At 37.7% G+C, this 13,773-nt stretch overlaps 2 protein-coding genes across 3 annotated transcripts; both read right to left on the bottom strand.

The window, feature by feature from the left end:
- Positions 1-441: 441 nt before the first annotated feature.
- On the bottom strand, positions 442-8,264 carry LOC103954448 (serine/threonine-protein kinase EDR1). 2 transcript variants are annotated; one of them, XM_048568372.1, is made up of 16 exons: positions 7,634-8,264; positions 6,515-6,937; positions 5,898-6,001; positions 4,403-5,472; positions 4,235-4,275; positions 3,417-3,485; positions 2,936-3,036; positions 2,757-2,835; positions 2,520-2,618; positions 2,336-2,404; positions 2,150-2,199; positions 1,861-2,037; positions 1,642-1,759; positions 1,119-1,215; positions 761-844; positions 442-667 (listed from the first exon to the last, which is right to left on the bottom strand). In XM_048568372.1, the coding sequence occupies exons 1-16, from the start codon at positions 8,066-8,068 to the stop codon at positions 660-662; spliced, it is 3,024 nt and encodes a 1,007-aa protein (XP_048424329.1). In that variant the 5' UTR covers positions 8,069-8,264; the 3' UTR covers positions 442-659. The 2 variants fall into 2 exon arrangements, 1 of the variants encoding a protein (XP_048424329.1); XR_007252306.1 differs by lacking the exon at positions 1,119-1,215 and having other exon boundaries at positions 7,634-8,262.
- Positions 8,265-10,275: 2,011 nt separating this feature from the next.
- LOC103954493 (aldehyde oxidase GLOX) lies at positions 10,276-11,960 on the bottom strand. Its single transcript, XM_009366326.2, has one exon. It carries the CDS (start codon positions 11,958-11,960, stop codon positions 10,293-10,295), a length of 1,668 nt encoding a protein of 555 aa, XP_009364601.2. The 3' UTR covers positions 10,276-10,292.
- Between the last annotated feature and the right edge of the window lie 1,813 nt (positions 11,961-13,773).

The raw sequence follows: 13,773 nt of genomic DNA, 5'->3' as shown, positions 1-13,773 counted from the left end.
CGGGCTATTTATAGAGAACTAAAAAGTTAACATTAGCGTTCGGGTTCATTGAACTAGTTAGTAGAGCCCCTTGACCTATAAGTGCTGATGTATTTTAATCACTTGTTAATTAGTTGATTAAGCCTTGTTTGGCTAGTCTTTCTTGTATGTGTTTTAATCACTTGTTAATTAGTTAATTAAGCCTTCTTTGGCTACTCTTTCTTGTATGTGTTCCTCCTTCGTCCCAGTAATTTAGATTAGTTTAACATAAAATATCCCTGTATCAAACAAGAAAAAGAATTTTCGTCCCAAACGTAATTTTAAAATTTAAAGTAATTCTATCTTGGTCAAAGTAATGAATGGATGATTAATTATTTTTCAATGTCCCTTTATCACAAGATATCTTAATTTTGATTTGCAATCCCTAATCAACTTTGGATTTCACCAGCTAATGCTGTTTAATTAAGATAAGATAATAAGTTATTATTTTATTAAGACAGTAAGACATTGTAGCAAAAAGATCTTAAACAAGATTATCTCCGGCCATTCAGGCTATCCGATGCCGATGATCTCGTGTCATACACCGGCGATGATCTCAAGTGACGCGATGCCTCCGATGGAAGACGTTGACAACCAAAGACGAAGCCTTGACTTTCATCAAGGATGTTTGCATGTATGTTTTACAAACCTTGACAAATAATTTGTTTATTACGCACTTATATGTAAAAAAATTAATTGCTACGGCAATAAAGATAAGTCATAAGGTTACAGCAGTGCTTACTGGCTTGAGAAGATAACATCGGTATGGCATCCCAACTGCATGGAAGTGCCTCTCTCCCAAGTGGTTGGGTCATTGAAGCTAGACCTAGAACAAAATGATAAACCCAATCTAAATCCGTACTAGGTCTTCCATAGTAGAGCGGAAAAAGTGAGTGATGTCAATACATTAAACTTATATATGAATCACCCGTCTACAATGGGCCGGAAAATTTGAGTGAGATACCAATTTACTGAACTCATGAGTTCAATATATCAAACTCATGAGTGGAGGTACCAATGTATTGAACTCACACGTAGCAGTAATGTTATAGAACTCAAACTCAAGATCTCTGATTCTAATATCTAGATATCACGCTTACATGAACCACTGTGAAAGGCTAGGACTAAGCAACTTTCTTCGGGCAAATTCTCGAGTGTAACCGGATCCGTCTCTTCATATGTATTGTATGGCAAATTCTTATGTATTCACATGACGAGAGAGAGAGAGAGAGAGAGAGAGAGAGAGAGAGAGAGAAATAAGTTAGATGGAGATAAAAAAGAGAGATTAGAACACAACTTTCGTTTTAATTTAAATTCTTGGCAACCACAATTTTCTGCCTTTTCTTAGAGGAGCTGCGGAGGTATGAACACACAAATTACACATCCAGTTTTTCTTTTTCTTTGAGGACTAACTACTATGAACACTGTACAAAAAGGACCCCCTACTGCAATGCAATACTTACTGTTGTACAATTTCTTCTTCCTACATTCTCACTCTTTTCTTTTCAATTTATCGTTTGAGAGTTCGCAACTTAGTATCCTAATCTATCTCAAAAATAAAGACGCGAAACGTCTCTGTATTCACAGTTGAGAGAATGAGGCGTTTAAAGGCGTAGAATTTACTGAGATTTCTTGCCGCAGATGTGAGCTCGGGTCGTCCAGATTCGACGGAATGACAAGTCGCTGCAAGGGCTTGAGGGCTACCGTGAGCTGTGAGAACGAGGGGCGCAAGTTCGGATCGCTAATCAGACAAAAAGGAACCATCAGTTAAACCGAATTCAACAAGTAAAATAATGATATTCAATGAAATATGCAAGGCATTCAAAATTTTGTGCAACTTACGTCTGCCAACATTCCCAAATTATCCTTGCAACAAGGGGATCAAGTTCCTTGGGGATCTCAAGGCGACGGTTCTGGAAACCCACAGCACCGACGACTTGCATTGGGTTCATCCCACTCCACGGCAGTTTTAGAGTTGCAAGCTCCCACAAAATGACTCCAAAGCTATATACGTCACACCTATGTATTTAACAAAAGATGCACATTATTTTCTTTTTCGATAATCAAGATATATATAAACCAAAGCTGTAAGAAAAGAAGCAGAAATATGTTAGCAAGAATTACTACTCACTTTTCATTTGAGTTTTCATTGCGGAGAACTTCAGGTGCCATCCACTCAGGCTAGCACATCGATGAAATAGGACAAATAAGAAAAAGAGTGTCAAAATTAGATTTAAGAATTGCTGTCATACTTCATCTCATTGCCTCCAGAAACTAAGTTCAAAACAAAATATCAACAATAATACAAGATTCTCACTGTTCCAGCAGTTGATTTGGACGACAAGAAAGTGTTGTGTTTCAAGCGTGACAAACCAAAATCGCACACCTGCACAATTGAAGTCTAGTTTAGTAAAAATTATACCATAACTAACTAATTAACTGGCAATAGAATCTCATTATCTACAAGAAACAAGAGAACCAACAGTTAAAAGACGTGATACCTTCACATTCCAGTTCTTATCAACCAGCAGATTCGGAGACTTCAAATCCCGGTGAACAATAGTTGGTGTACTAGCATGCAAGCAATTCATACCCCTTGCCTGCAAAATACACAGAGATCTGAGAAATGGATATGGATGTATCATGTTCAAAAGAAAGACAGGTAAGACTATATCATACGGTATCATGTTCAAAAAGAAAGTGGATATGGATGTATCATGTTCAAAAGAAAGTCATACCACATCCAGAGCCATCTTTATTCTACGTTTCTCGTCAATTTGACAATGAGGACGATGAATAATCCGATATAGACTTCCCCTGGGAAAATAAAGCACAAGTGGACCAGTTACAGCGCAAAGATGACAAATATAATGAACATCAAATATCCTTTGATATTGACCAAGGTGCAGAATTATACCTCGGAAGAAACTCAGAAATGATAGAGAGGTTTGGAGGACGTGTAACAGCCCCCATGAAAAGCACAACGTTTGGATGACGCAATCTACGCATTATTCGTACCTTACAAACAAATATCAAAGAAACAGTTCAGTGGTTTTGGAAATGCGATTTTAACAGACACACAGCCAGGCATGTGAATAGTGATCCATCACTATGTACATGTGACTGTCAAACTTGGAGAAGTACAAAGGCTTGGCACATCATATGTCTACTATTTTAGTATGGAGTTCAGGTTGAAACGTTCTATCATTGTCAACAATATGTATTTAAAAGCAGCAGCTGAGAGGTTACAAGTCTATTTTCTTTATAAAAAAATAAAAATAAAAAAAAAAACAAAATAATTATTGAGGTTGTAACTCTATTTATTTTTCTTCCATTCCTCCAAGTCTTGGAAGCTAAAAAGTGCAGCATTGTATGCATATAAGAGACGAGAAGTTTACTTCTCTTTTGAACTCAGCCAAAGCAGCACCCGAGAAATCCTGGTCTAAGAACTTCTTCACAGCAACTTCCTGTAACTCAACAACAGTTCGCCAGCCAAAATTTAAGTCACCAGTTGATTTTAATTCCCGTTGAATTAAATAAAAAACAGTTTGAAGCCTCTGGCAATGAACTAAGATGCATAGTCCCAAGCAATGGTGACAAAATAAAAATCCACCATGAAGTAATGAATAATAGAGAAACAATTAACACAAACTACAAATCTTAGCTAACTTTAAAGAAGACCAAAAATAAAGTCTTGAACATATGGATTTAATCATGTACCCCAACCATACACTTCCTAAACCTGCTTTCCAGTAAACAGAAACGCAGTTTTGGCTCATTACCACCCCGTGTTCTGGTCACACCGAAAAATCTCTCATAGTTGTACATCATTTGACAATGATAATTGATAAGCATAAAAACTATGTGATTTCATCAATGCTTCAAAAGCCACCATACATTTTATGGTACTAATTTATATATGTGATTTTGTCAGTGACTGGGGCATAATCACTATAAACAATTTAGCAATGCCAGTCACCGAAGTGAATCAGAAGAAAAAGTTAAAGAAAAGAAACTGGAAAATTGAAATGCACCAGGAGAATAATACAAGGGAAAAAACATATCACTTCAACATCAACGGGTCTGAGATAGGAAAGAATGAGAATACTTGGCAAAGGCATCCTTGGAAACAGATAAATATAAAAAATCAAATAAAATATAACAATAGTTGCCATATGACGTATGGAAAAAGTATACAGTGTTCATATAAACTCACCGTGCCATGCCAATCAGCATGGTATACCTCACCATATGAACCTAATCAAGAACGAGAAGAAGAATTAGACAGCTCCCCAAGAAAAATAAGTTTTTTGCTTCGCAAAGAATGAACACTGAAAATTTTCCAGACAATATAAGACAACTTTGACAAGGTATGGAACATTACCTAGTCCAATCCTTTCTCCAATAACCAGGTCTTCCCACGGAATTTCACATTCACCTACGTCAACATCCTCAAATGATGAGCTAGTGCTAGAATGATATTCAACTCTGCTTGAAATGGAATCAAATGATGAGTTACAACTTTCTGGATCCTTCAGTTTCAAATTGGATTCCATAAATCTGTCATGTGTGAACTTTCTAGGATCATTGAAACCAGTTTCATTGTTCTGTAAATAGTTCGGAGCCCTGGGTTGTTCGCCTTTAAAATTTTTGGCATCACCATCTCTGTCAAACATATTTGAATGAGCAGTTGAATTGAAACCACCAGGTTTGACCTGTTCAGATACAGTAGAGCTGGTCGAAGCTGAAGATGACGGATTGTAACCATTAGGCTCACGATTAATTTTTGGGAGGATACCATCATACTCCTTTCTTTTAGGGACTTCATTGAAAGCATATTTATTTTTCCACATCAAAGATGCAGGAGGTCGACCAGAAGCAAGATTATTATTTTGTCTCTGAAGCTCTTCAACTTTATTCTCCGCAGGTTTGTTATACATAGAAGCTTTCCCAGGTCCTTTTATTTGGAATGGGTTAAGATCAGCAAAAAGGTTCTTTGGGTCCTCAGAGTTGTTTTGAGTACGTGGAACTATATTTACATTCATCCTCACACCACCATCAATTGCATGAGCCCCACGATTCCCTCTGTTGTACCGTGATTTTTTGGAGGCTGATGAGGAAAGCTGATCTAACTGAGTTGCTTTATTCGGTATTCCTGAAGAACCAACTCCACTCTCACTACTTGCACCCGAAAATGTTGGAAATGATTCTCCCTTATCTGAGCTTTGTCTTCTCTCCAGACCTGAACTACTTTCAACTGCCAAGTTTTGGCTGCTTCCCTCTCCATGTAATGGTTTTGGTCCTGGGTAAGCGATATCTGTGTCGATATAAGAATGGAAAGTAGGAAGTTTGTTCAAGTTTGGATTGTATGGCTTAAAGGTAGCATCCTTTGAAATTTGGGTGTCAGTTGGTATGAGTGTTCCAGGATCAGCCATTAGATCCACCAAAAACTCCCTGAAGACAAACTATAAAGTAAATCTATGTAGAAAGGTAAACAGATCAAGTTGGGAAGTAGGAAAAATTCAAAGAAGACTGCTGCTCAACTCTAAGGACAAAAGAAATCTAATGCTAGACTACACCCTAAATGCATGGAAAGATGACAAAATCTCCTATGTTACTGCACATTATGAAGCTATTCCGTGGCTAGAAGTTGTCGTTAATCAGTCAAAATTTATAAGGTTTTTGAGATCCAGTAAAAATTTTAGAATAAAACCGAACTCACAGCAGCTGCTTAAAATTATAGAGACCTTGTAATAAGTTTTTTTAGATTAAATTTTTTTGCATGCACAGCCCAGAATAATATAAGTGAAAACCCAACACATTATACAAAAAGTATCAACATTTAACCACAAAAACCTGCAAAAAGCACAAACCACTACCTGTCATCCTCCAACTTTATTACATTAACAGCACCATCCTCAGCACCAGTGTAATGAACACCCTTAAGCAGTCTGCAGGGCATCTTGATATTGTCAGCTAGTACCTACATCCGAAGAAACAGATAAATATACAAAATGTAGCCTCAACTTCTATTAAAAGAAATTTGTAATGGTAAGATCATTAATTAACCCCGATAAAGTCCCTACTTACATTTAAATGCAAAAAATAATTGCTTAATGTCATAAAGCAGAGAAATACAAGCAAAAAACTTGTGTTATGTCAGTAAAACCAAAAAGCTTCCAGTGGTCAATAACAATTTAAATTTAGAAGATCCATTAATAGCACGGCCAATGTATTAAATCCAAAACATAAAAAGCAAGAGAAGTTGGTTACATACATCCGAGGTGAGATGAAAAATCGAATTACAGGACCTATACTTACATATTTTTTGTAAGGACAAAACAAGCATCACTCTTTTAATATGATTAATACTGAAAATAACAAAGCCTCCATAATATAGAACACAGCTAGCTATACTAACCCCAGAAAAAAATCAAGGATTACAAAACATTATTGCCCAAAGATTCTAATAACTAATGATAATCTGAAACCGAACCTTGAAAAGCAAAGCACGATGTCGGGAAAGGCCAATGGTTATGGACCCAATAGGCAATAAACTTGTTTGCAGAGATGTCCTCAACTCTGTGCTTCTTTCCATCCATCTCGCTAAGACAACATTTGCATCCTTTACAGGCCCACCCATACGTTCGCTAACGAGTTCAGCAAGCCTCTGAACCAAAACACCAACGTTGGTGACAGGACAGTCTAAAGCAATGCACTGTGCAATTTGCACCAACTCTTCCAATACAGGATCAACTATTCGATTTACTAATGAAACTTCAAATCCAGAACTCCCAAGGTTTGTTTCAAGATTTGTGAGAGAAGGGATTTTTCCTTGAATTGCTGAATCTGTGGAAAGTCCATATACATCATAAAATCCATCAACCACTCTCTCCTCATAGTCTAGCACATTGTACTCCTGGTATAAACAAGAGAATACAATCCGAATCAAGATGAGCAAAAGTAAAAACAATGTCTTCATAGTAGCATATACAAGCAAAACAAAATGAAAAAAGTGGTAAAAATACTGCATCTTGCCTTATCAACGGAATCTACTACCACTAATGGAGGATTTTTCTATTTGACACTGAACAAGTAAGAACTTAAAAATTTATAATGATGCTCTCAAAAGGCTGTCATTAATACTCTGTCAGTAAACAATCGTTTCTAACCCAGGACACAAGACTAGGCCAAGAAAAAATTGAGCTCAGCTACATTTCTGCCACGCCTTCAACTACTCTAACGCCAACTTGTATCCAAATTTTAGAAGTGAGATGACATGCCAAAGTAGTAAACTTATCAAAAGATAATTCACGGGTCATTTCGAAAACTAGTAAAAACTCCAGAACATTACAGACCATATGCTCATACAGTTGAATTCACTACTACACTATTAGCAGGATTCTGATAGTGCAAAAGACCAGATCTTTCTCCTACTTAAAAATGAATTGAGCAAATTCCAAACAGTCAACCTTACTATGACAACAGTCAAACTGAATTAACAGTAAAATTTGCTTTGCTAATCCCAAATCAAACGCAAATTTAACATAATTAACAATCAATTCATGATGATACACTACAATAAATTCGAACATAAAAACTTCACCAAACTCACCCAATACTGCCGCGACAAGGTCTCAGCCGCCGCCTCCACCTTATCTCTCGAAGAATCGATCGGATTGCCGCCCAAGCTCAGCAGCGTCGCCGCGCGGATCTGATCCTTCTCCGGATCATCCCTAAAGTCCGAATTCGAAGCGCTGATCGCCAGGGCGAGCTGGACCTGATACTCCTCTTCCGACATCATATAGTCCGGCCGATTCACAGTCGTCGTCTCCACAGTGCCACCTCCCCCAGCTGCCACGTTTCCCGCAGGAGTCGGCGAAGGACTCGCCGGAGCGTTTCCAGACGTCTGACCTGACGCTGCCCTGTGATCGGAGGCGCACGACAGCGAGGCTACGGCGGAGGAGGAGGAGGCCGCCGCTGCGGCCTCGTTCGATCGGGTCGGGTCGTGGTTGCTCCCTATGTGAAGCTTCTTGAAAATGTGCTTCATCGCTTTATCCCTCCTTCTCTCTCTTTTTTCTTTCTCTGCTTTCTCCGCCAGCTTGAAGTCTTCTCGGCGTTTCTCTCACTTTCTTTCTCGCTCGATTTTTTCCGTTTGGTTTTTTGGTGGTCAGTGGAAGGGGCGCGTTCTCGGAGGGAAAACTGACGGGCGCTGTGGTTGTTATACATTAGCCGGTAAATTAACGGGCGCTGTCTTTGTGGAAATTACGGGATTGACCCGCGGGGATTTGTAAACTATCCTGTGTGAGTGGGCCACCGTGACGAGATTATGACCCAGAGAGAAAGAGAGGTGCTTTAGATTTTATCCAGGGGGGATTTTGTTGACAGTTAACGCGGTTTTCTAGAAAGACGGAAGTGCCCTTTATTTGGTTTTTTTTTTTGTAAGTTTTAACGAAAAAGCCACAGTACTGTTCATTTTAATGAAAAATCATATTTTTACACTAATCTTAGTGCTATTCATTTACCCTTTATTTTGTCATTATCATTAAAACTCAAAGTTTTCAAGCCCTTTTCATTAGTTTCCCTTTCTTTTTTTGTGAATTTTTTTGGTAAAATAAAGTTTAGGAGGAAGGGAGGCTACTTCATTCCATTGGCCAAATAATATCATAAGTCTCTTAGTCTATTTTTTGGTTTTTACATATTGTCCATCAAAAAAGATTGTCTGGCAAAGATAATGATTCTTACCAACTCAATACCATCAGACCATTTTCAGTGTTAAGCTCTAATTTTTGTATTAAGTGAATATGACATATAGTTTTTACACAACTCAAGTAGTTGGACAGTTGTGTTAGGGCTGGGTTTGGTTTCATTCGGTTCAGTTTTTGCACAAAATAGAAAATCGAACCGAAGTTACCATTCAATCCGGTTTGGTTGTTTTCCAGTTCGGTTTCAGTTTGATTCGTTTTTTTATTTATTTTAAATAATACAAATAATGCTGAATACAATGAAAGTTGAAGAAACTTGAAAAAAAAACAAATCTTTAGCTAAAAATATAACACTTCAAATCCATTCAAATCTAACATAATTTTTAAAATCAAAAAGACCAAATTCCAAATCAATAAAATTGCAAACCCAAGTCACTCATAAGTCATATCTATCAAAATTAAGCCATATCAAAGAATAAAATCGACAAGAATTATATACAATTTGCACCACACTTAGTCGAATCTTCCATATCAAAGCTCAGTGATCGAGGAGAACAAGTTCATCGTAATAGTTGCGGTGAAAGGTGGCTAGATTTGGTGCATGTCAACAATGGTGAGTGAGAACCACCTTGTTGTTGATGATGGCGAAAGTCATGGCAACTTCGACTAATGTATGAGTTGGACATTGGGATAAAGAGAGATGCACTAGGGGAGAAAAAAAAAAGAAAGGGAAAGAAATAGGTGAGAGGGAGATGAGAGAACAAAAGAAGAAAAAAGCAAGAGAGAAATGGGAGAGAGGAAGGTGGCGGCATGAGAGGAAAAAAAAAGAAGAAAAAAATGGAGAGAAGGATCACAGTTGGGGAGAAGAAAAGAAGAAATAATTAGTATGCTAGGGTTTCTAACTTTCTAATAGGAGGTCTAACATTCTATTCGGCCTGAAGGGTTTGAAGTTTGGGCTTGGAACTAGTTTGGAAATAAATACCCATTATATATAATAATTAAAATTTTATATAAAATAAATATATATTTATTCGGTTCGGTTCGGTTCGGTTTTTGAACCTCAAAAACCGAAATTGAACCAAACCATTTCGGTTTAGATCGTTTTGTACTTTTGGTTCGGTTTTTTTTTAGTTTGGTTTTTTCGGTTGCGGTTCAGTTTTTGGTCCCCTTTTTTTTCGGTTGTCAATTTTTTCAACCCACCCCTAAGTTGTGTGAATATGACTTTTAATTTTTTCGGCTGAAAGAGTAGACTGTTTTAGCGAAGCCACCAACTAGTCTATTTTTTTAAAAGAAAAATAGTTGGACTTTTTTCAAGTTAGATGGTTATGATGGATAAAACCCATACTTCTTTCATTATTTGTAACATAGGAATTAGAAACTGTTATTAGCACTTCAAAAATCTCATTCAACACTCCTCATAAGTGTGTATTTTTCTTTATAATTATAGAAAATACCAAATGAGATTTTTGGGGTGCTACTAATAATTTCCATAACATATTGCATACAATTTTATTCAAAACTTTATTACTTCATTTACCATTATATCCTTTCGCATTGTCAGTCACTGATTCACTGCACCCTCACCCATGCAGCGGAGCTAGGAATATCGGCGTGCACCACAAACAGCAGATAATAACCCGGTGGCGCAATCTCCGCCGTCGACGGCCCCACCAAGTTCACCCTATACGTACCCGCCGCCACGTGCGTCACTCCGATCAGCTTCAATATCACCATCCTCTGATTCATCGCAAATGAGTGCGTCGTAAACGACGGAGCAACCAATCTCACCGACAAAACCCTCACCGACAGAGACTCCGGCACCAATATCTCGACAGAAATCAACTGCCGGTACCCGAAAACCACGTCTATCGCAGCTATCCTCGGCCGAACCAGGTCGTACTCCTCCGACAAATACGGCGGTGAAAACGCCTCCAGGCTCAGATCAGTCGGGTACTCGACGCCGGTGAAGTTGTAGTAAGCGTGCGGATTGCTTCCGCCGACCAAAATCCGGCCGTCAGGTACCAGGACAGCCGTGGAATGGTACAGTCTCGCTCTCGGCGAACCGATCATGACCGAAAACCTGTGGTTCAGAACCTCTGACGGCCTGTAAATGACAGGTGTGGTAACCGGATCGCGCCCGTTTTCCCAACCGGCCGCTCCTTGTGCGGCACCGTTTATGATGACGACGTCTCCGGTCGGCAGAAGAAGCATATCAGCCATGACTCGAGGAACCGGCATAAGCTCCACGACCCACCTCGGGTTCGGGTCGTACACGTTGAGCCGCCCGCAGGTGCCAAGCGCGTTGATGAACTCTCCGTGTAACGCGAGCACGTACGAGTTCCGCGGCGCACCGCCGCAGACCATTATCTCGACTTCTATGCTTCCGTTGGGTGTGTTTTCGTCTAGTGGAAGCAAAACTGACGAGCCCGTGCTCGGATAGTTACGTGGGTCCCCGCCGGGGATGTTGGGGAGCTCTCGGACGACTGCGTTTTGGCTGTAATCGAAGATTATAGATTTTGTGTTGGCGAAAATAAATAAATTTCCGTCCGGTAACAAGTGGAGAAATGGGTACAAATTGTTTTCGTCTTGGTCCGTAGTTTGTCTCAAAAATTCGAGCCGGATTGTGCGGGGCCCACCTTGGTTTTGGGAACTCCGAGGATAAAATTCGTAATTAAATTGCTGGCGGCCGCCGACAATGATTACACGGCCGTCCGGTAGTATTTGATTAGTAGCGTACCACCTACGTTGTATTAAATAGTTCGGCAGCTCGAGCCAATCACAATTGTCGTTGTTGCATGGAGAGAACGTGCGGACGACGCGGTCGCCGTCGTTGTATCCGCCGGTCTGGACGAGAGTTCCGTCAGGGAGGACGGAACCGGAGGAGCACCATGTATCGGTGTGGACGGTGAGGGGGCGAAATGTGTTTGAGCCGAGGTCATAGAGGATGGAGTGAGCCGTGCAGTCTACTTTGAGGGCGGCGTCGTTGGGGTCGTGGCGGCATTGGCCGCGGGGGAGGGAGATGTTGGAAGGGCCGTAATCGGTGCGGTCGAACATGATGACTTTGTTGGTACGTAGGAGTTGCATGTGCATGGCGGAGATGCCGACGGAGGAGTGGAGAAGGCGCCATTGGCCTTGGTTGCCGGAGTAGGGAGGGGGATCAGTTAATTGGGATGAAGTTATTGGAAGATTGTAGATTATTTGTGAGGTTAAAATTAGGAAGAAAATGAGAATGTTCATATTGTAGGGGTGGTTCAAAAGATATAGACGAAGATTTGGAGGGCTTTAGTTGGGAACAACTCGTGTGTGTGTGTGTGTGTGTATATATAGATTTTAGGGTTTCAAGAAGATTGTTTTTAGATTTTAACCTGAATGATTTTCAAAATCTAATATGAGTTCCTATTTTTAAAACTTATCATATTTAAATAATTATAGCATGGTTATTATTTATAAACTTACCATTCGAAATTCTTTACTCATCCATAATTAATGTTTTTTTTTGTGCTCTAATCAAATTAATAGATAAAAATTTATTCAAAATTTAAATTCTTATTAATAAAAAAATTCAACAGCAAAACAAAAACAATTCATACATAACTTTCAGTGCCTTATTTTATTCATAGGTACGGAAGTATCGGTACATAAGTTTTGATACAGATGTATCAATACATAACTTTAGGTACCTTCTTTTACTCATAAGTGTAGAAGTATCGGTTCGTAAGTTTTCGGTACGAATGTATCGATACATAATTTTTGGTACGAATGTATCTTTACAAATGTGTCGGTACAAATGTATCAGTACGTAACTGTAGTATCTCAACATACATATGTACATAATATGCATATACATATATATAGAGAAATTCATGCACAATGAAAAAAATAATAATATATAACATATAATCTAACAAAATTTATCATTTTACAAAAAAAAAAAAAAAAATTTAATATATTACTTTTCTTATTATGGGAACTTAATAATAACTATCAATGATAAATAAAATTTTTATTATTTATGGAAATCAATATATAACCTACAAACAAAAAACTCAATAATTATTACAGCATACTTAATATTAAAAAAATTACAATTAAATGCCAAGGATTCAAATTAGTTTTTAATCTTAGACAAGTTTTATTCAAAAAGTAATCTTAGAAAAGGATTAGAATAGAATTTTTCGATATATATACACATTAAATTCATATTATATTTTTGTTAGATTGAATATTGATTTTAGTCTCTTAATGTGTACTTAATTCAAATTCATATTATATTTTTGTTTTTATATTTAATAGATAACTTATTTAATGTTATTACATTAAATTTTAAATTTATTATTATACACATTTTAATTCATTAATTTTATTTAACTTTCTCTAATCAGTGTACCTTAACGTCCATATTATAATATATTTTATTAAATTAGTGTACTAAAATGCCCGTACCTTAATATATTGTAGTGAATTAGTGACACAAAATAAAATATGTAAAAACATAAGTGTACCGAAAATTCCGTACCTAACTATATGATACTAAACTAGTGTACAAAAATGTCATTACCTAAATATATTATACTAAATTAGTGTACCGAAATGTCCGTATCTAAACATATTATACTAACCCAGTGTACCAAAATGTTCGTACCTAAATATATTGTAATGAATTAGTGGCAGATAAGAAAATATGCAAAAACGTAAGTGTACCGAAAAATCTCTACGAAAATATTTTCTTATATAAGATGCTTACCATAATGAGAATTAAAATCAATTTTTAATCTTGTATAAAACATTTTTCTAAACTTCATCCTGTTTAGAGATTAAAATCTAGCTTTATAATATATATATATATATATATATATATATATATATCTAGAGTTTGGTGGTCGTAGATTGTGGAGGAGGGCGGTGGTTATCTTTGAGAGGGCCGGTGAAGTTTGCGGCTAAAACGGTGGATGCATTCAAAGAGTTGGAAGTGGAGCTCAATATGTATGATTACCAGCTATAGCCTATAGGCACCAACTTTCCAAGCACAAATTCCGCTCTCTCATATTTT

Source organism: the organism of the source record quoted next, unplaced genomic scaffold (assembly GCF_019419815.1).
Source record: "Pyrus x bretschneideri cultivar Hongxiangsu unplaced genomic scaffold, Pyrus_bretschneideri_v1 Contig48, whole genome shotgun sequence".
In the NCBI taxonomy this organism is placed as follows: domain Eukaryota; kingdom Viridiplantae; phylum Streptophyta; class Magnoliopsida; order Rosales; family Rosaceae; genus Pyrus; species Pyrus x bretschneideri.
The sequence above is the reverse complement of the archived record's forward strand: the minus strand, read 5'-3'. Positions and strand labels throughout refer to the sequence as shown.